The 22,063-nt window shown below is 46.1% G+C and overlaps 1 protein-coding gene across 7 annotated transcripts in view; it reads right to left on the bottom strand.

Moving 5' to 3' along the window:
* Positions 1–17,129, bottom strand: part of HERC3 (HECT and RLD domain containing E3 ubiquitin protein ligase 3) — a 63,248-nt gene extending 46,119 nt beyond the window's left edge. For 2 of the 7 annotated variants that reach the window (XM_068402742.1, XM_068402743.1), the window contains exons 1-3: positions 17,095–17,099; positions 16,232–16,320; positions 11,945–12,202 (exon numbers count right to left, since the gene is read on the bottom strand). In XM_068402742.1, coding sequence (XP_068258843.1) covers positions 11,945–12,170 — 226 coding nt within the window. In that variant the 5' untranslated portion in view covers positions 12,171–12,202; positions 16,232–16,320; positions 17,095–17,099. Of the gene's footprint in view, positions 1–11,944; positions 12,203–13,559; positions 13,620–16,231; positions 16,321–17,094 lie in introns of those variants that run through there. The other 5 variants (XM_068402740.1, XM_068402741.1, XM_068402737.1 and 2 more) reach the window with 4 other exon arrangements.
* Positions 17,130–22,063: the final 4,934 nt, after the last annotated feature.

The raw sequence follows: 22,063 nt of genomic DNA, 5'->3' as shown, positions 1-22,063 counted from the left end.
ACAACTGTTGTCAAGAAATTCCCCTGGGTTAAGTTCTAGCAGCTGGCAGGTGTGAGGACAGATGAGCCACTTTCTTTGCATTGCCATGCTTGTTAATATAGTCCACATCCACACTGAGGATGCCTGAGCACTGTGTAAACAAGACCTAAAAATCAGAAGTGTGAGATACATTTTAACGCTCAAGGCAGCTGAATATTTAATTAGACACCAATAGCAACCTAAACTTCACCCATATGGTCTTTCTGTTCTCCAAGTACTGAAAAGCCTTAATTCTTACAGGAAAGGAGCTGAGTTCTCTCCTTTTGGAGATTAATTACACCAGCACATTAAACCACCTAACAAGGTGACACTAACAGCATTAGCTCTTATGGAAGCCTGATACAACAGCCAAAAACTCCATGAAAAACCTGCTATGCCTTCAACAGGTACTACAAGAAAGTGAGAAAAACATTACGGCCAAAACTTACCAGTCACTAGCAATTCATTAAACCACTGTACAAAAAGCAAGTAGACGACACTGCATCATCAGTTTCCCTGACAAGATTTCTATACATTAAGTAGGAAACTTCAGTTGACTGCTGATTCCCAAAAGTCTCCACCAGCACGTCCCGGAGATGTTTCTGCATATGGGCATCCTGGCTGTATTTCTAGGCTGTGATGAGCTTCATTATTTCAGTCCTAATGAAGTCAGCTGAGCATGAAAACATGTCTGAGTGTTTTAATGAAACTGGAAAGCGGAAAAGAGAAAAAACAAGTGCAGAACTGAAATGCTTGCAATCCAAAGTGCACTGAGAAGTGCACACAAGATTTCTCCCTCCCCTTATGAAGGTTTCTCCTTATTTTGTCAGCATAATGTCAACACCTTAGCTATTCAATGCTTTTACCAGTATTAGCAGCACAAGTACACTCATCAACTTTTCCAGGAAACATCATCCCCAGTGGAAGCGTGATTCTGCCACTTGGAAACTGGTAACTGGGGAGAGGAAATCACGCTGTTAGTCAGGGCCTTTTTGCCTCTTCTTCTCTCCTTTAAAACCTCCAAGAACGAGCCTCTGATTTCCCTCTGCGCACTTTCAACTCTGACCACCTAGGCATCTCATGCTCACAGCTGCCACAGACAACATCTGGAATCTGGGACTTAGAGGAAGAAATCAGACTCTATAAACCACTTAAAATACAGATTTTCTGAAGCTATCAGATGCTTTTGAAAACTTAATCTAACTTAGCCAGCTAAAACTGCTCCCGTGGCTTTACTCACACCACCTCCACAGGCTGTGGTTTGTCAGCAGTAACACCAGAGGAAGGCTCACAGGGAGGAGGCGAGTGCTAAAGGACGGTTTCAGGAACACACCTTCATGACTGCAGACAATCTCTGGTACGGCCAAGCGTATGACACGCACAACACGTAGGCAGCTGGAACCGCCCTGCCCAACACCAGCCCCATCATTTTGCCACTGCTACCTTCTTCCTCCTTGCCGAGTCCTTCTGAGAAAGCATTACATGCTTGTTGTGTCTTGCATTCAGACTACATGAGAGTATTGCATGCACGGGTGTGGGAAACATTGTGCTCTGCACCTGCACGGCACAAGACTACAAGAGCAAACCCCATGGGGAGACCACATCCCCACTGCATGAAAGCTACCCTCCTTTTCTGCCTGCTGTTCTCACCCATGTATGGCAGCCCACTTTATTCTCAAACTTGGCTTAGTATGGGGCAAAAGCTTTGAAGTATGGAGCAAGCATCTACATCAGCCTGTAACCTCCTCCAACTTTTGACAATTGAAGTTTACTATATCCACCAGGGGGGGAAAGACAGTAAAGGACAGAGGACAGACCAAAGCAGGTGACATTCTCATGAACTCTGTTGGTCACAGGGGTGGGAACACTGTCCATAGGTCAAGGCTGAGAAGCTCCAAGTAACAGAGACAACAATTCTGCAGTCCCCTTTCATCCACAGACACTAATAATGCTTATCAAGATAACTGCTTCCCTGCACAACACTTACAGTACTGCTCATGAATTTATTTAGCATGGCTACTTACAGGCCTACATCAGAGAGGCTGGTTTAGTTATTAGCACTGCCTTCACTTTATAAAGCTGCCTGTGGTCATGTCAAGGCAGGAATGTAAGAGCAAGAAGTGACAAGTCACCGTGACACCCCAGATTGGCGTACACTTTGCCAGCTACTCCCCTTCACAGCTGTGAAAGCACACACCTACCCTGGGAAAGCAAACCCCTTCCTCAGACATAGCCATAGAAAGTCTCTTACTTCCCCGCATCACTGCCTTTTGTCTAGGGCACATAGCCTCTCCGAGCAGCTCTGAGGAGCCACAGGCAGACTGGCATGGGCACAGCCTGCAGCCAGTGGGAGAAGGCTCTTGGAAAGGGCTGGGCAGGCGAAGAAGGCTTCAGTCTGACAAGCATCAGCTGGCAGAGGGAAGAATCCACCTTCAGATCCTGGAGGTAAACAAGTAAGGGCAGCTCTTTCAAAGAGGGAAGGCATCAAGACTTGCAAGAGAAACACAGGAAAAATGTATGTTCAGGAAACCCAGAGAGAGCCTGTTTTCTTCTTCAGGTTACTGCAGAGAGCTGCAAAGGTGGTCACTCAGCCAGGCTTGCTGGCCACTGGCAGTGCAGAAGCTGCAGCTGAGCCGTGACTGCTGAGAAACCCCTAAGGTCCACCATGCACACCCAGGCAAATGCCACAGCTTCAGGGCAGCAACTCCAGCGTGGGCAGGATGCGCTCGACCTTGTGGTGACGTGCTGAGGATGGACATCAGAGATGGAAGCAGGAATTAGGGAGGTGGGTGTGTAGATACTGGATTTGGTGTGCTGGCACCACACAGTGCAAAGCCATATTTCTGCCTGAGAAATCCCAAAGCCACAGCAATCTTGAGAGCTGTGACAAAGGTCAATGGCAGTAAGCAGGGACAGCAGACCAGGGAAAAGAAAGAATAAGCCCTTCACTACAGTCCATCATAGCCACATGGAGGAGCTAACATAGTCCTGTGGCAACTATTGAGCCAACCTTACAAACACAAAAGAAAAGCCAACCAGTGCAAAATTGACAGCTTCACTTAAAAAACAGCACTTTCACCTCCTAGCACTGCAAGGAGGAGAGAACTGCTTGTTTCTTCCCTGCAGTGCTCCCCCAAACACAGCACTGCTCCCTTCCCAGCTGCCTGAACACAGCCCCTTCCAGCATACACACTGGCAAACCACAACGGATTTAAGGCTCAAAGACCCAGGAACATCTACCTACAGCCTGTCCTTGGGGCTCAGTCAGTTGCTCCAGGCAGCAAATCACTGCCCCAGAAGGTAAGATAAGCGTTTACTATTATCCGTCTGCTGTGCTCAATCCTGCAGGATCACTGCTGTACAAGTGTCCTTCCATGGCAGGTGATCATGTCTGAGCAGAGGGCTCAAAGTGAAGCACCTTCAAGTGCTTCAAGACAAGAAAACATTGCTGTATACCATGCACACTACAAACAAGCCACAAGGCCTTCGCTCCACTTTTTGCCTCTGGCCAGGTGCTATTTTGCCATCTTTTCACATGACTGGAGCAGTTTTGCACAACAGGAAGCATTTAGCCTTCACATGGGCATTTTATATTTTCTTCTAGAACAGCGGCTACATTTAATAGGTAGCAGCACTTGGCAGAGTCTCACTTGGTGGCAGCCCCAGGCTTTGACGAAGTAGCATGTGATTTTCAAAAGCACTTGGTGTGCTCCTCACTCTGTTCCCATTAATTTCAATCCTACAGTGATCTGCATGGGATCAGGACAAAGCCACACCTGCACACTGCAGACTCAGTGCAAAACCCTTGCCCTTGCTTTCAATAACATCCCCATCAGGTTCACAAATACTGCTCGAAAATATGTTACTGCAAAGCAGCATGGTGACTGGGAAAGGGAGGTAATTGATGCAGTCCTATAAAAACACTTAAAGTTTATTAGTTCTTCTCCACTGTAAGATTTGAAGGGCATTCTGAGAAAAGGAGATATGAGCATCTGTACATTCTTTTTGGTGAGTTTATATAGGCAGGCAGCTGTTTAAAAGGCAGGTCAGGTGTTCAGAGAGTGAGCATTTCTTCACAGCTCTGCTATAGGAACAGCCGTTTTCTGACAGCAGCCTTAAGTGTCAAAAATATTTGATTTCTGAGAAGAAAACGAAGTTTCAAAGATCCTTGAGATAAATTCTTCTTTCCAATACAGCCTAAGGAGAAGTATCAGGGCTGTTTAACATTGACCAAGTCAAACTTAAAATCATCACAGATGTAGTTATGCACCTTCTGGAAGATTTTATGTCTATAGACAGAGCAAGCAACAAGCATATACCATGAGCCACAATCAAACTCAGTCTTTCCATTAATAGTTACACACTGAAAAACAAGCCAACCCCTTTTCCCTCAGGAAAGGGGACATTCATCCTGAAGACCCTACACACTCTTGTGAGCCTTCAAGATCAAATCATACAGAATGCTTTACATTCACCTTTACCAAACTCCTTTGTTACCTCAAAACAAAGACCTGCATGAGTTCATGCAAAGGAAACACAGGATGTTAAGGCAAGGGGAAAAACCATCCTTACTGAGGAAAAGCACCTGAGCTGCTTTATTGGGAGTGAGAGTAGAATTTTTGGAGTTGGTAGGGAGAGATTTCTTATTTCAGATGTCTATTCATAGACCCCCATCTGTACAAAAGCTGCCCCGTACCTGCATATCATCATCTGTGGTTGCATCACATCACACATCTTGAAGACAAGAACAATGAACTTCCAGCATCAACGGCCAAACTACCGAAATCTCTCCTAGAAGCTGGGACTCTCAACCCTACTTACACATTCAGCTTAAGGAAGTCATCACTTTTGTCCAGCACAGACAACTATTCTGAGTACAAAAACGTTGGGGCATTCAGAAAACTTGCGTCTATCACCTCCAGCTGCACTTCTGCCCTCTCCCTTTACCTCACCACACACACAGCTACTCACCCATCTTATCCTGAGCCCAACTTTCAGCTTCAGTGTAGCTGCAGGAGAAGGGACAGTCATCAATGCCACACACCATGCCAATGCCAGGGTTTCATGCTCCTTCCAAGCCAGGATGCAGACAGCCTTTATTTCTGCTGCACCTTCAGAAAGCCTCTGAATAGTGCACAATAGAGAAATAACAAATATGACCACGATAAATCCAAGTATAGGTTACTAAACTGCCCTACAAATCCCCAATTAAAGGGCAAAAAGCTGGTCATTCCTACTGCAGCTTTGCCTTTCAAGACAGGAGATATTAAAAGGTCCCTCATGTCCTCAGTAAAACAGGCTGTACTGATTCTAAAAAAACAGTATCTTGATTCCCTGGACTCATGCTTGTTTTCACCCCTCAAAGTGAAATCAAGACAGAAATCTGTCAGTTGTAATAATACATGTGTTTTTAGAGACAACACTTCAGAGTTACATCTGAGAGCACATTACAGCCATTTCAGGCTCTGACTAGAAACTTCTTTACTGATGAGAAACCAGATTTCTACTGGTTTAGGCTCTCCTGAAGAGCCTTATATCTCCTCAGTTTAGCTCTACTAATCCTGGGGTCTCAGAGAATATTGGTAGAAGTCAGTTCTCATGATGCAGCCCACACAAATTTTAAAACAGCCCCCTACAAATATCTGGCATCTTCAGAGCCCTCAGCCAACCAATTCAACACAACACATGCATATTTAAGTTATCTAAGGGAAAGCACTTTGATTTTATTTCTCATTTGACCATGTACATATTGTTTCTAAATGAAGTAATTTTTAAATCCAGCCTTCTAATTTTGAAACCTAAAACCATCCTGAAGCCCAAATTGCACCAATTCAGTTCTGATGGACCCACCATAATGCAAGTCCACAGTGCTGGATATTGCTGCAGTCACTAGTGAAGGCACAACCACCTCAAATAGCATGGTCAGATCCTGTGAGCAATCAAAGGAGGGAAAGGGATGAGTACAAACATGGCTGACTCTGCAAGGGCTGGCCAGTTTAATAGTCTGACTCTTTTTACAAATAATGTGTGCAATAGGTGCTGAAACATAACTTGTGTCCTAATCATTCCTTTACTATTTTTCTGGTTTAAAGTCAACTGCTGCAGACCAGCACCAAAGGCCTGACTCTGCAAGGGCCTCTCTGTCCCCCAGATGGCTCATCCCCCCCAGCACGCTTGTTTCCAGGAACGTCCTTCCCAGGCTTTGGCAGGACCGATGCCTACAAGCAGGGCTGCCTTGCCTCTTCCACATCTTTTACAGCATGCAGCTCTGCTTTGGGGGTGTAGAGAAAGTGTGATGAATGCAAAGCAGGACTCTCCCAGACCACAGCACTTGGGAAGTGTTGCAATAGTTGTGTGCTGAGCCTCAGCTCCATGCTCAAATTGGGACAAAACTGTCTCAGATCCTCTGCTTACTGGAACCTCCTAGAGTTACTGGTGTTTAAGCTCTTTTTTTCTTGTTTCACTGCTCATGCAAAGAGGAGGAAGGCAGGGGGAACTAACCATTCTCCTGCCACTGCCATCCCACCTGTGAGCAGCTCTCAACCTTACCTATTCAATGCAGCAGCCATACCTCCTTGTCTGCAACCTGCTCAGTTCCACAGCTGCTTCCAATAAACACAAGCCCTGCTACCTCTCCTCCTGAGGAACCAGGGCCTCCTGGCTGACTTCTCACCCACCAGGAAGAGGCTAAAAGAGGAAGATCCATGCAGACTGTCCTTCCAAGCAGGCTGTGCATCTGAATTCTCAGCTGTTACAGGGTTTATGATTAACAGGCATGCCACAGTGAGCACCAAGGTCTTTGGTCACAGTAACCCTGTGCTGAAGTTCAGGACAAGTGGATTTATGTTTGAAAAGAAAGTCCACTAAGTTCAGAGAAATCCAGAGGATATGGATCACATAGCGGTTTTGTTTTGGTGGGCTTTTTCCCTGCTTTTTGAAAGGGATTGAACATAATGATGATGCTTCTAGCCCTCCAGCTATGAGAAGATTTCACAATGCATGCAGAAGCAATGCTACGCTGCACATTTGCATCCAGACAGGAAATCTAGTAAAAAAAAAAAAAATCATAGTTTTGTCTGCTGTACATTACCAGAGGAAAGGTTTGAGGCAGATTTGGCACCAGACATTTTCCTGTAACCCTCTTGAGACACTAATTACCAAACCCAGGTTTTCTCACTAGCAGAAGTCAAATGAAGTCCAAGTGACTTGCAGAGGACAAATCTCTAGACCAGAAAACAAGTTCCATGGCTAGCAACCAGCTAGTTATTTCACACTCCTCTATAATTCAGCCTAAATCTGAAAATAACCTTTACCTTAGGTACCTGGGCCTGTCTTCTGTTCCCCAGTATATGCATGCACCTTCAGATAAAACACACTTATTTAAGAATCATGACAAGGGAGTGAAGATATCATGTCAGACCTGAAGAAAATCAATCCAAGTGAAATTACAGGGCTGAAGTGGAAATTTAGATACAGTTAGAGAGAATAAGTTTCTTGTTTCCCAAAACTATTGCAGTACAAAATTATCGCTTCCCATTAGAGACATAATGTATGTTAACACCTGACAATGCTCAGGAAATTAATGCAAGCTCAGACTGATTTTGCAGAACAGCAGGCTCAATACTTCAGAACTAAGATCACCGAGTTGCTTCTCCTAAGGCACTGGCAGAGACTCTGGGGACTCCAAGTGCATAGCAACACAAGTAAAATTTAGGACAGGTCAGACAGAAGCTTTATTAACTATGGTCATGGTGAGAGACCACTGGGACAGCATCTCCCCCTCTCTGTCCCTGCCAAGTGATTGCAGAGACACAAACTATAGACTGTTTCAGGAGGGGGGAAGGAAGAAAAAAAAAAGAGAGGGGTGAGGAAAACCAATCATTTCAATATTAACAAAGCCAGGTATCCATCCCTGTGAGGGATGGACTCCTCAAGTAGCTTGCTAACCACCACAATTAAAAGAAGGAATGAAACAGTAAATTGCATGACAATGTCGGGAGATGGCTCTTGGTGGAGCCCATAGGAGGGCCACACCTGGTATCACCCTAGCTCAGAAGTGGGGAGTTGGTTAGCTTTTAGTCAAAAGGAACATTCTTTTAGTTAGGATAAACTCATTAGACATCTTAAATATTAATTTTACCACCACAATGTAAAATTCAAAGGGCACTTCCAGAAAATAAACCTCTCTTGACTCAGACTCTTTCAGTGGCACACACACCCCCAGTAATTTCTGTTCCCTGTACTGGAAAGGCACAAGAATCACTTCATCAGCTGCTATCCTGTCTCTGCATTACATCCCCAAGCTCAGCTGATATGACAGTAAACACAGCTTTTTAATTAAAAAGTTTTTCATTTCAAAAGGTGCCCTCTAAAAGGAATTGCTGAAACAATTCTGTGCCACTGTGTGACATTTTTGGGAGTAGCATGAATGAGAAGCAAAATTGAAACCTCCTACTACAGATACGTGTAATTGAGCAGCAGAACAAGAGAAAAAATAATTATTTGAAATATGTAGTAAGGGAAGAAAGGGAGGCAAAGTCTTCAAAAGCACTCACTGCAAATATAACAACTCTTCTCCCACTGGAAGTCATTAGTAAAACCTGCAAGCTTTGCAAGGAGAACAGGGTTAGATACATGTTCAGTGCATTGCAAAGTCCCAGAATTTTATTCCCAAGCAGACATCAACCTGGGAAATAACCATCTCCGATTAAACAACATGATCATATATTCTGAAAACGCTAATTGAAGCTTTTAGCATGCTGGCAGCATAAGCCTCACGTACACACACACACAGAAAAAGTGTGAGAGAGAAAAGAGAGTTTCCTCTTACGAGCACAGACTTGGGCAGCAGAAAGGAGATCACTCCATCCCTCCGAAGTCACCTAGCCTTCAAAAGGTTCAAGACTTCCTGCATATTTTCATGTCATGATGTTACTCTCAAACACAACCAAGCCACTCCGCAGGCCAGAGGCAACGCTCCAGGGGCTGCCTGGAGGGGACAATCAGTATTGTGTCACAGCCTCCCACAGCAGGAGATGCAGCTCACTCCCAGAGCTGGGCAGAGGTCAGCCACTTCCAGCTGCCCTTCACAGGCTAGGCAGTAAAACCAAAAGGCCTCAGCCCACACTGCCCTGCTCAGCAGAGGCTGGAGAGATGCAGCTGCGATACTCACAGGCATTTCTCCTGTTCTCTACCTCAGATACCTCCTGACAGTCTTCTCTTCATCATCTTCAACAGCTCATGACCCTATGCCCCACACATACATCTTCAGTTCCTATCAGACAAGGCTTCATTCATAGGTCCACAACTAATGGAGAATAAGAAAGATGATCTTTGACATACCTTTCTATACAGATGGTGTAAGGTCGTCTTTATCCCATGCAGAGCAGGTGAGGATAAAAGGAGGGCTTGATTCTTCTTGTTTCTATTTGCAAAGAAGGACTAAGGAATTCCATTCCCATTGCCACAAGCCAAAGCAGACCTACAGAAAGCAGTGTGTGGGACGGGACTCTCCCCTAGGTTGCTGTTGTTATCATAAAGACTGCTGTGACTGTTCACCATGAGCTAAAAAGGGAAGCTGGTCCTTGCTTTACAGCACATCCCTCCCACCTGCTCCAGCCAGCAGAAACCCCACTGCAGGCACAGCCAGTCGTGCTGTGTCAGTAGAGAAACATGGTTTCTCAAGGATGGTCGCAGGTTCCTCAGAGAGCAGCACTGCAGAACCTTTTTCAGAATAAATAAAACCTGCAGGATAATGGAGTTGGTGTCACATCTTCGTGACAGTCCTTTAATTTAAGGACTTGGGATCAAACCCAAAAAAACTTTTATTTCTATTTCCAAATCTCAGACTACTCCTCTTCTACAGCACTAGCTGAAGGCAGGATTACCTCACTGCTAGAGGTCTAGCATTTAGATACTTTGGCATTTAGGATTTGAGAGATCCGTTTCCAGCTCTGATCTCCTACTTGCTGTGAAGCCTCTATTTGCATTATCATCTTATGCTTGCTTTATTCTATGGGTAAACGGCAGGCTAGTCCAAAGATGTTTCTCAGAGTGCACATCTTTATAGCACTCAGAACAGTATTGAATTTCTGGGGCCTCTGCACTGGAGTCAGACAGCTAGTTAGGTGACATGCAGGATGAAGTATTCTCATCAGGTCGGGTGGAATATTCACTAGGCTTGGCTTCTGCTTGGAACTGCTAGAGAGTCCAGCGTAGAGCTACAAAGATGATTAAGGGGGTGGAACATCTCCCTTATGAGGAGAGGCTGAGGGAGCTGGGTCTCTTTAGCTTGGAGAAGAGGAGACTGAGGGGTGACCTCATTAATGTTTATAAATATGTAAAGGGCAAGTGTCATGAGGATGGAGCCAGGCTCTTCTCAGTGACATCCCTTGACAGGACAAGGGGCAATGGGTGCAAGCTGGAACACAGAAGATTCCATGTAAATATGAGGAAAAACTTCTTTACAGTGAGGGTAACTGAACACTGGAACAGGCTGCCCAGAGAGGTTGTGGAGTCTCCTTCTCTGGAGACATTCAAAACCCGCCCAGAGGCGTTCCTGTGTGATACGGTCTAGGTAATCCTGCTCCGGCAGGGGGATTGGACTAGATGATCTTTTGAGATCCCTTACAATCCCTAACATTCTGTGATTCTTCCTTTTACCAAGCATCTCATTTATTCCAGGGCCTAAATTCACAAGTCCTCAGAAGATGAACAGTGGTTGTACACAGAGAGGACTTAAGCACTCCTGATAATCCTGACCTCTTTTAGTAACTGTCTGGAAACCACTTGCAGGCAAAGCAAGAGAGGCCAGATTCAAGGTCAGCTCCTCTAATCCAGCACCACAGACATCCAGCATCCAACTTCTACCACCCCATTTTGAGAAAAAGAGACAAAAGACACACTGACAGAAAAAAGGAGCAGTGGAATCAGTCAGGTCAGATTTGCACCTACTACAAGGGGAACAGTGGCTATTTTGTATGCATCTCATACCTCTATCATGCAATAATAGGGTACACTACAGAAGCCCCAAGCCCTACAAAGGGTAGCCTGCAGTTTGAGGAAAGACATCTTATTGCTCCAATTACCCACAGAGGGATTTTTATTATATTATGGAAACAGAAATACCTGTATCTTTACCACATGCCAAAACCAAGAAGTTAATGGAAGGTGAATTGGAAGGCCAGCATTCAAAAGAAAGTCCATAAGAAAGGCTTCAGGGTTTCTCAAAATAACAATACACAATTAAACCACTCCTTTGCCCTGGGCAGGAGAGGCATTAGCTGCCTGTGGTTCTGTACACACAGGTTCTGCCCATTGAAACACTAATGAAGAAAACACAGTTTGAGTCTGGGGAATACAAGGCTACAATGACCTTCTAGATTAAGAAAGCATGAAGTGGTGAAGGCACAAGTTGACAAGAGATTTCCAAGAGGGGAAAAAAAATTTATAAACCCTCTTGGCCAAAACCAAGTTTGTTTTCCACAACTATACTCAACACAGATGTCTTCTCTTTAATGTAAGAGACAACATTCCCAACAATAACTGAACAAGAGTAGACATAAGGATGCAGTGCAATTGGAAAGACAAAGCAGAAGACACTTGGGACTCATGGTCCCCTCTTCCCCTTTATAAAAAGGCAACATAATGCCAATAACAAAATCTGCCCTGAAACCATCTGTGCTCGCCTCTGTTCTGATGCATTCCCCAGACAAACTGAGCAGACTTGTCTCCCCACCCATGCTGCTCAGCTTTAGCTTTCCAGATCCAGCAATTATTATTGCACATCATTACTGTGTTATTACATATGATCTTCAGCTCTGTTAGCTGCTCCAGCTCCAGAGCAATCAACACAAAGCGGCTTCTGTAATCTTCTCAGCCCACCAGCCTCAAGACAGTTTGAAGCACATGTAAGAACTGGACTTACCTGGCTTGCTTCCTTCACAGTCATGCCCCAGTTGGCCTTTGGTGTTCAAGCCACAGGTGTACACTTCCCCATCTTCCAACAGGAACACAGAGTGGTTTCCTCCACATGCCACCTCCTTGACATTTCTGTCATGAATGAATCCATACACTTGAGGTTCAGGAATGATGACTTGGAGGTTGCTACCTATCCCAGGATGTCCAAAAGACGAGTATCCCCAGCATAGCATTTTCTTTCTTTTCAGCAAGTCATGTATCCTTCCTGGTCAATAGAAACAGGGGGAGGAATGTGAATGAAGCAAGCACTCAACAAGTGATCCTACAGAGATAAGCTGCTCAGAGCAGGAGGTAGAAACAACCAAAAAAGGCATTTCCTGCATGACTGTCAGGCTTGTGGGCTGCCAGTAAAAAGGGATTTCTACCATTACACAGACAAAGAGGAATCAAGACAGCTCAGCTCAGGTACTGAGTCAGCACCTTCATGCCCTGGCCATCTCCATCTGTGAGGCAGTAGAAGTGTTCTGAAACCCAGCAGACCTGAGCTCTTTCTTCAGCAAAATCCACTCTGCTTCAAAAACCAAAAATCAACCAACTCCCCAAACTAACTCCAATGCTTTTTTAGACTAACAGGTCCAAACATGAGCTTTTAGACTTATAGTGTCACATTTGGGACCACTGCTTAAAGAAATCTTTAAAAATTATCTCAAAGGTGGTCAAACTAGTCCTGAACAGACAGACATAGGTATTTATGGTGTACTGGCCAATGCAGAACTGTATTATTTCTTATAAATACAGACTAAGAAGTATTTTGCTCAACTGAGCACATTCTTGCAACCAAAATAGATGTGTGTACACACACACATCCCTAAACTGCAGCAAGAATTTCCCAAGAAGCAGCAGCTCACATTGGAGCAGCACACTGACAGCTTGGCCCTGACAGCAAAGGGCAGACAACACTGATGTAACTTGCCCACAGTCAGGTGTCACCTTTTGTGCTGCACTCAGTGAAAGTCAGGGATTTCAGAAGGTGGGGTAACATGTGAAGGAAAAAAAAAACACATAGCCATGTAAAATGCCCAAGGAATTACTCAGCCTGAACTTGATAATGACAACAGGATGCTAATGCATAAAAGCTGGCAGGAGGGAAACAGATCTCACTCCAGAATCAGCATGTGAAAGATTTTAGTAACACTCCCCTGTCACTCCTAATCTCAATAGGTTTGGGTTATTTGTTAAACATGATATACTAATAAGACATTAAGAACGTCTCTGCTTGAACCAGAAACCGATTAAAGCTTTTTTTGTAGATGGAAGAAAGAGAAGAAAATTAAAGATCTGAGACATCAAGTCTTATGACTCACCATGCCAAGTTTTAAACTAAGGCAATTTACAGCAGCATTTACTGTCTTAGCACAGGATCGAAAAGCAAAAGGTCACCCTTGAAGCACCCAAGATTCTTCAAGGAAACAAGATTCCTTCTCCCACTCTGAGCAGATAGGAAACATATGCATTTGGTTTGTTTCCAAAGCCTGGTGCTAATTCAAGCTTTAGGTATTAGCAATAAAGCCTTTCCTAATCTAAGCCCTAAGCAACAGGTGTTCATCCCTTGCCCCACTAACCTTCTGTGCCCGTCAGCTGGGGTCACGCAGTCAGGTGTGGTCCCTTCCACTGAGGCAGGACTGAGCTGGATGGCCAGGGAGAGGACTGGATTTTCCAGTTGTACTATTTCCTACCACAAACCATTTACTAGGATCTCTTATTAGGTGCTTTAAAGCATGCTACGAATCCCATTTATCTCTAACAGCCCTTGCTCCTTTATAGCATAATTCAATACATTCACACCCACACATGTGCTTATCACTGGCCAGCTCCAAAGCACCCAGAGGAAAGAGCAGGAGGTTACAAGGTTCTGTCCAGTGAAATCATTGTGTACACTCTGTACTTGGTTGCCCTCAGCACAAAGACCTGATGGAAGATACCCTCTCTGTGCTGGCTACACTGTTTCCTATGCTAAGAATAGGAATGCCATGGGACACAGTAAAATTGAAGTGCGTGCATGTACTTTAAATGACACAACTGCTACATTTATAGTGAACTTCATGTTTTGTCTCAAAAAAAAAAAACAAAACAACACAGCACAAGCAACACCCTGAAGGTGGCAACACTAAGGCAGGGAATCATCTCAAAACTGACATCTGAAACATCAGAAATCTGGGACTGCTATTTTTGTCAGCCTGGGGAATTACCTTGTTATGAAGATACAAGCAGCAGAACAGCAGCAAACCTGAAGATCCAAAGATCACATTCCCTGCTAGTGTAAGTGGATGCTGCCTCTGAGCTGAAAATATTCCACCACTGTACAACTTGAACTACAATGACATTGTATAACATGAGCTAAATATTAATTTGGGATATCTTTCTCAAAGGGTTCCTGAACAGTCTGCTCCCCATAGACTACAGTCACCTTTCCTAGTGCTAATTTCACTTAAAATGCTAAAAATACTTTAATTACTTTCCTTGTGTTCACATTCCACACAAGAAGCTGCTGTAATGGGCAGGGGGATGCAACATGATTGGTAAGAGATGGTTTTTCCTCCGGGTAAAACACTACTTACAACAGGAAAAGTTCAAACTCCCAGTAATTCATAAGCACACTGGGGTGATATTTCAGAATAGTTCAACCCTCATTCATGCTAGCAGCCAGATTTTCTGAAGCACCTTGAAGTTTATCAGCCCCTACAGCAGACGATGAGGCGTGCCATACCATTTAGAAAATCTGGTCTTCACTAGATTTTTGGTTAGTTTTTTTAAATTATCTCCACTGAATCCCACCCCTCCCCATCCTCCACACACTTTGCTGATAAATCCCTACAGAGCTCTATTCCGAAGGGACAGAGCAGCACTTCCCACTCGAGTGAAAACCAACATAGACACTTTCCATCTGAGTGTACAGGCACCGCAAAATATTTTCCAGTGGCCTGGTGAGCCACATTTTTCATTTACTTATTTTGAAGACATAGCATATTTTTAAAACCACAACTGTTTTAATGTTTGTGGTTTTTTTTCTCCCCCCAGAAAAGCTGCTGCAAGTCCTAACATATCACGTGTTCAAGTAGGAGCTGTCCCCTGAAACACAACAGGCTTCAAATCACAATTTCACACTCCATTTGCAATCTGGTTAAGGCAGTTACTCTTCTTTGACATTAGTGGAGGAAGTAAAAAATGCACATTACACTGCAAACTACCTCTACAAGCTGCACACCCTCCTTATACTAAAGCAATTATGTAAGATGTTTCTAGTGTGGGCAGGTGCTAACACAGACATGTCTCTGCACATACACACACACATACATAAAAAATACAGATAAGGCTTATATTCACTTATCTGAAATTTTAAAAGTGACTAATTATTCCTAGCACTCAGCTCGATACACCTTAAAAAACTTGAATTTTTATCTTCAGAGGACAAACCCTTCGGGAAGGTGTCAGGTTTTTTTTAAAATGCATCAGTAAGGGCATTAAAGGTCCCAGTCCCTTTTACAAATTGGATCGCAAAAAAGCACAAGAGCTGCAGTGCCCAACCACATCACCCATTGCTGTTCTTCAGAGATCACAACACAGCCAGCTTGGTATTCCTGTTTTAGAGATAAGAACAGATGCAATGCAGCAAAGCTGGTCATTTGCAGAGACTCCCCATATATAATTAAAAAAAAAGAGCAGGAAGGGAGGGAGGTATAGCCCAATGTCCTCAAACTCTGACATTCCAGGAACAACTCACCATCAAATCAGTGAAGGATGTACACGGCACAGCTAGAGATAGGAAAACCTCACACAGTGGGGAATATTTTGAGGAAATCTATTGTGGGTTGAAGATCCACCCTCTGCTATAATAAGGCTCAGCTGACATACAAGTACATATCCTTTGGTGAGAAAACAACCTTGGTGGTTTGGTAAGATAATAATGCTGCATATAAGCTCATGACAGGATGTAATTTGTTTTGCCTTTTTTTTTTTTCTTTGCTGTCTTTTTAATAGCTATCATGACATACACAGTCTCTTCACACGATCGCACAAACATATCCTAAAGTCACAGCTGTGATAGCAACTGCATCCTTTCTGAGAAAGTTAGTTAAGTAAATATTGTGCTTGCAACAAACAACGGTCAAGTCTGAATGCTCTCTAAACAAAGAGATCTGCCAACTGGCAGGGCAGGAATAAATAATTGTTTGTGAGATTTCAGCTAGCAAATGAGCTCCTTTTATCAGCACTGCCCAATAATGAAGGAATTTACCGCTTCTTTCTGCCACTAAGCCTCCGAGCCCACTTTCTTCTTCCTTTTGCCTTCGTTTTACTCCAACTCGGTGTACAATATAGACCAGGCTACAGAGCAAGAGAATGCAAGGTGTAACAGCGAATGAGTTGAAGCAGAAACAGAGCATTCCCATTCTATAACCACATGCCCTCAGCTAGAGGTGTCCCCACAGAAAACATTTAAAAATAGATAAATAAAATAAAGCAAGACCGGCATCATCTCTGTTTCGCAGTCCCAGTACGAACACCTGCCTGCCCTCACCCCTGACACAGGCCCCTTGCCTGCCGTGCTCACCGCTGCTGCTCCCCACACCCACACCGGCCTTGCCAGCGAGCACTGCGGGGCCCGCCGGGCACATCGGCCCCCCGGCGCCGGGGAGCCACCGCAGCGGTTCCGGACACCCGCTGTCCCCCACCCCGCCCCGGCACCCCACGGCAGCCGCCCCCTGTCCACTCCGCAGCCAGCCGCGCCGCGTGATCCGGCCGCAGCCCCGCTGCCGCCCCCGGCTCCCCGCACGGGCCCGGGGAGGCCCCGCTCGGGGACGAGTGTCCAGCGCCAGGGAGGGCTGCGAGCAGGGCGGACCGCGGGGCTCCGCCACGCCGCCGCTGCTGCCGTTCAGCCCCGTCTCCCCCACGCACCGCTTCGGTACCAGACGGCAGCGGCCCCACCGGGGAGCTGCGCTTTCCCTCTCCCGGCACTCGCCGCGCCCGGCCAGGCCCGACCCCGGCGCAACAAGCCCGGGCTCAGGCCCAGCCCGGCGGGGCTCTGACCGCGCCGAGCAGGGCGTCCGGGGCAAGCAGCTGCCGCCGGCCCCGCGCCCCCCACTCCGCGGCCCCGCTCACCCGCCGCTCACCCGCCGCTGCCGTCACAGCGATGAGGAATTCCAGCCCCCTTATGCCGCCGCCGCCGCCGGCGGGAGTGACGGCGCAGGACAGCCAATGGGCAGCGTGGGGCCGGCCCCGGAGCACAAATCGGCGGCGGACGCTGCGTCTCGCCCCGCCCCGCGCGGTGGGCCGGGCGCTCTGTCAGGCGGTGGGTCGCCGCCGGCCGCCGATGGTGGCGGGCGCCGCTGTCCCCCGCTCCTCGCCCGCAGCCGTCCCAGCGCTCTCCCCAGGCCCGTGGGGCGGGAGCGGGAGCGGGAGGGCCCCCGCGCGGGTCACGCACCGCCCAAACAGCGCACGGCACCGGCCGGCGGCGGGCTGGGCCTGATACCAGACGGTTCAATTTAGCAACAGTTTAGCAAGAGTAGGCCTCAGAGTAGGCTCTAAAGGCTTGCTCTGTGTTACCTTTATACAGAACAAACTTTCCTGTCAATAATCTTCCTTTTAGCTAAGAATAATATAGAATAATAATAATAGGTTCTGAAGTATCTACGTGTTTTGTAGATAAAGTTTGTTTATGGGATTGATAACAAGGTTCTAGTAAACAAAGATTCATGCTGTTTACGCTTACTCTTAGATAAACAAAGGTCTCTGCTAATTATATAAGGCCAAAAGACAAAACAAAACTGTAAAGAACAACTTTGTGATGTCTAAATTAATTTGATTCATAAACTCTTGTGTCTGAGGAGAGATAAGTCCAAAACGATATCTTCTTCTTGGGAACACATGTACTTGTAAACAAGAAGGCCTCAACCACGCTTGCGCACAAGCACGATTTAAGGGGGATTGCGACCCCCAGAGACCACCAAAGACCCCTTCCCCAATTTAGTACGCATGCGTAAAGACATTACATAATGCATTACATAATGTGTTATGTATAAGTTGGTTTTTTAATTGGGTCGGTTTTTCCCTTGGAATTGTATATAAGGGGTAAGCTTTTGTTCTTAGACGTGCATGCTAGGCGGAGAGATCCCCCATGCACCCAGCGCTGCAATAAACCAGTGTCGGCTTTCTAAACTACTAAACTATCATTTGGTTTGGAGAGTTTTCTTGGTTACTGTTTTCCGGTAACAGGCCTGAGGCAGCCCGGCGGAAGCAGCGGTGAGGAGGGAGCCAGCGGGCTCTGCGGGGCTGCCTGGCCTGCTGGCGTCCAGCAGCGGCTGTAGCCTGCTTCTTGGGGCAGGGGGGACGACGCTTCCTCGGGGACGGTGTGTTGCCATTTCTGCCTCGTCGCCCAGGAAGGTTTGTTCAGGGAATGGCCTGGGCACCGCTTGGGGTCAGACCTCCTCCCGGTTATCCGCCGTGCCCGCCTTCCTGCTGCCGGTGAGATGCCACAGGAGCGGAGGCTGCTGCCAAAGGCCAAGCGCTGTGGATAAGCAGCTCACGCCACAAACTGCGGCCAAGGGTTGTGACTGCAGGGATTTAGCAGCCTCACAGGCTAAGCAGATCAGTAGCTGCACTACAGACAATAGAAATCAACGGGCAAAGTTAAGCGCATGCAAATGTTCTAGAATTTAAGCTATTCTCCATGAAGGTCTCGAGGGAAAGCCGGCTTTCCTCTGTATCAAATGACTCTTGGTTTTGTTATGCACGAAATATTAATAACAACAGTCAGTTCCTTTCCTCTCTCCTTTTTTTTCATCTTACATTTTACATGGCTTTTAGGCACCTGACAGGCTTCTTTACTTAGGAACTCATACATTTTAGACAAAGTTTCAACCTTAGGAAAATATTTGTGGTCAAAGGATAAATCTCTGGTGGGAGAGAGAGGGGGGAAAAAAAGAGGCCAATGAGCAAGCAATTATATAACGCCCCAGTACTCGTTTTCTGATTTTAATGCCATACATTAAAAAAATACTCTGCACGCCACAAGAGCAATGCACAAGCTGGATCCCACTCATACCATCAAAATGACAGTCAATATTTGAGGAAATCATATAGAGATGTTTGCAAGGGCTCAGGGTGAGGGGAAGAGGTCCCTAAAGCAAGTCCAGTGCCCACAGTATTCACCTCCCTTATGCTACATCTCTGGCAGTTTGCCGTGTTTTTGTACTTAGCATGCAATGTAGCACGTGTCAGATAAAAATTCACCTGTATTTGCATGGATCATGCATGTTTAGCATAAAAAGAGCTACTCTCTGGTGTAAAATTACACCTGTGACGTAATAGCTTTTACTTAACCAGTGTTACAAGCAGCTTCTAGAATAAGCAAAGGCGTAGAGGAACAAATATTTCCTTTGTTTGTTTTTGGTTTTGTTTTATTTCATCATCTGAAGACCTTTGCAAAATAGTCAGCGTTTCCCTTTACACACAGTTTCCTCTGTTTGTTTTTGATTGAGTAATCAAAGAGGGGAAGGTACACGCAAAAAAGCGAAAAAAGTAGATGAGGGAGCAAAGCCTGCAATTTGTCCGAGGGAGCCAGGAATCTCTTGCTTAAACCAATTTCTAACAAGCTACATTTCAGCTTTGTGGAGAACTTTCAAGGCTACTCCTTCATAAATGGATAAAATTCTAAATAAAGATGTGAAAATAAACCCATTTCGTTTGTGTCCTGGCACTCCACTGCACACAGCTCTCTCTGGAGTCCACTTCCACTGCGGATTTCTTCATAAGAGACCAGGTTTCATCGCACCATGGGTCCTCCTCACCTGGGGGTGGTCAGGCTGGATCGGGCTGGAGTTTGCATCTCACTGCTGGCTGAGGGCTGCCCCAGGTGGGCCCAAGGCAAGGTTGGACCTTCACCAGAAGAACATGTAGCTCACCATTTCCCTGATGGGTTAGGTCATCCAGAGACCGGGTCTGAAGATGCCCAGAGATGCCAAAATCTGCAGCTCATCCTGATTTCCAAAGCACCTCTCTCCTCCCCCAAGCAGCTGAACAGCACTCCAATGTCAAGAACCACATGGGCAAGCATGTGGTGAGGTCTCCTGAATGTTGTGGCAATACAAGTTATTATTCATTAGAGTTATCTCCACCAAGGAAGGCAGGGTGGCAGCTTTCACCCCAGCCCAGTGAACCCTCCCAGTAGGTGTTTCCCCGCTGAGTCCTTCCCTAGGTGCCGTTGGTAGCCTTCTGCCCCAAAGGGCCATGGCACAGACCTTTTAACGGGGCTGTGCAGACGTAGTGATGCTTTATGCCTAGTCAGTCCTGCCTGTTGTCAGAGCTTCTCACCAATATGGCAGCCTGAGGAGGAGAGGAAAGCTAGCCACAGAGCACGCCGCCACAGGGAAACCACCCGTGTGGGCCACGAGTCTGTGCCCCAGGCATCTGTGCCAGAAGGCTGTAGTGGGTAGGAAAAATCCTTCTGTGTGGCCATTGATGTCTCTGTGTTGCTCTGGAAGCAATGAACTCTTCTGTATTTTTTTTCTTTTTTGGTCCTTCCCATGTTAGGGAAGAGCTTTTCAGCGGGGCTCAGCTGGGGATTAGCCAGCCAAGGCGAGGTCCCGCTACCTCCCATGAAAGTGGTGTTTCTCTGTGGTGTTCTCTGCAGCAAATCCAGCACGAAGCTCACCCCTAAGGCACTTCACCAGGCCACCCACTTTGTTTCTCATGGCTTACAAGCTGCTGGGGTGTCCTGGTTGCCTCACATCCACCCTGGTTACATCAGCTGCTCTGCCAGGCTCTTGTGCTTCTCTACAGGTGACATTCAGATCAGATGAATGGTCTAAAAAAAATTCCCGCTGCAGGTTCAATATAGTCTTGTTGCCTGTGTAAAGCCTTTTAAACTCAGCTGAGTGCGAGGCGCTCTCACGTTGTGTTCCTCTGCTTATTTTATAATGCACTGCTTGAGAAAATGTAGACGCAGCTTGGTGCTCAAATTCATTTCAGAAAATGAAAAAGGAGCGCTCCACTCTGCTCCCTCTGAAGGTCTTTTTTTTCCTTTTTAATAAAAGCAGGGCTTATTTGAGGATAAATTAAAAATAGCCTTTACAATTACTCTGGACTTTAATCTCCCGTGTGACATTGCATCATGCACAATGAGAAGGAAATTCCTTCAGAGTCTAAATAAACATATTATCATTTACTCTCTAACAGGTTATTTTGAAATCCAAACAGAATATATCTTCCGTGCACTTGCACAGCACAGAAGATCACTCTGGATTTCCAAGCCCTAAGAGAGGCTTAGAAAAACATAAAAAAGGAAACGAGCAGCGAGGAGCAGGCTGGTGAAGAGCAGCAGGCTAAGATGCCGTGACAGACAGCTGTGATGGTGTGGCAGCAGCAGCCGGGCGTGGGATGGGGACCCTCCGGCTCAATGGGGACAACAGCTTGGGCTTCTGCCAGTTTCCTCTTTCCCAAAAAGGGCGGTGCCTTTCCCAGAGGATGCAAGCATCCCTGCCGTGTCCTGTCTGCCCCAGGCAGGCGAGGGGACCAGGGGTTAGCTCTGCACAGGCCACGTGTGCCCTCGCTCCCCTTGGCTGGCAGACGGCATCCTCCAAGGCCCAAGAGGCCGTGCCTCCTGCTTTCCTGTACTGCCAAGCACTCTGGCACCTGAGGCTAGTGCGTGAAGCTTTTAGTTACTAATTACTATACTTAAAAGGAAACTTTTTTTTTTTATGTACAACAACCTTTTACTGAGCTGGAAATTCATAAATAATGCCTATGTCTTTTCAAGAAATATTTACTTTCCTAAAGGAAAAAAAAGCACTAGCCTAACAGTCACTTCCAACAAAGGTTTATACAATTTAGTTGCATTTCAAAGAGGTGGCCTCCCTGGTCCAAGAGGCTCTGTAGTCCATCTCCTTTGCTGCTCTCACTGAAAGATACCATACTGCAAAAATATGCTTTGCCTACTGAGGTATAGAGTATTTCAGCCTTACTTACATGTACCCCTGACAAAATTATGTGTTCCTGGAGGAATCCCTGGAATTTGAACACCCTCATCTAAAACAGCCCAGGGCAAAGGGCGTCATTGCAATGTTGTTTTGTC

This window comes from Nyctibius grandis, chromosome 6 (genome assembly GCF_013368605.1).
Source record: "Nyctibius grandis isolate bNycGra1 chromosome 6, bNycGra1.pri, whole genome shotgun sequence".
NCBI lineage: Eukaryota > Metazoa > Chordata > Aves > Nyctibiiformes > Nyctibiidae > Nyctibius > Nyctibius grandis.
This window is presented reverse-complemented; position numbering and strand designations above follow the sequence as displayed.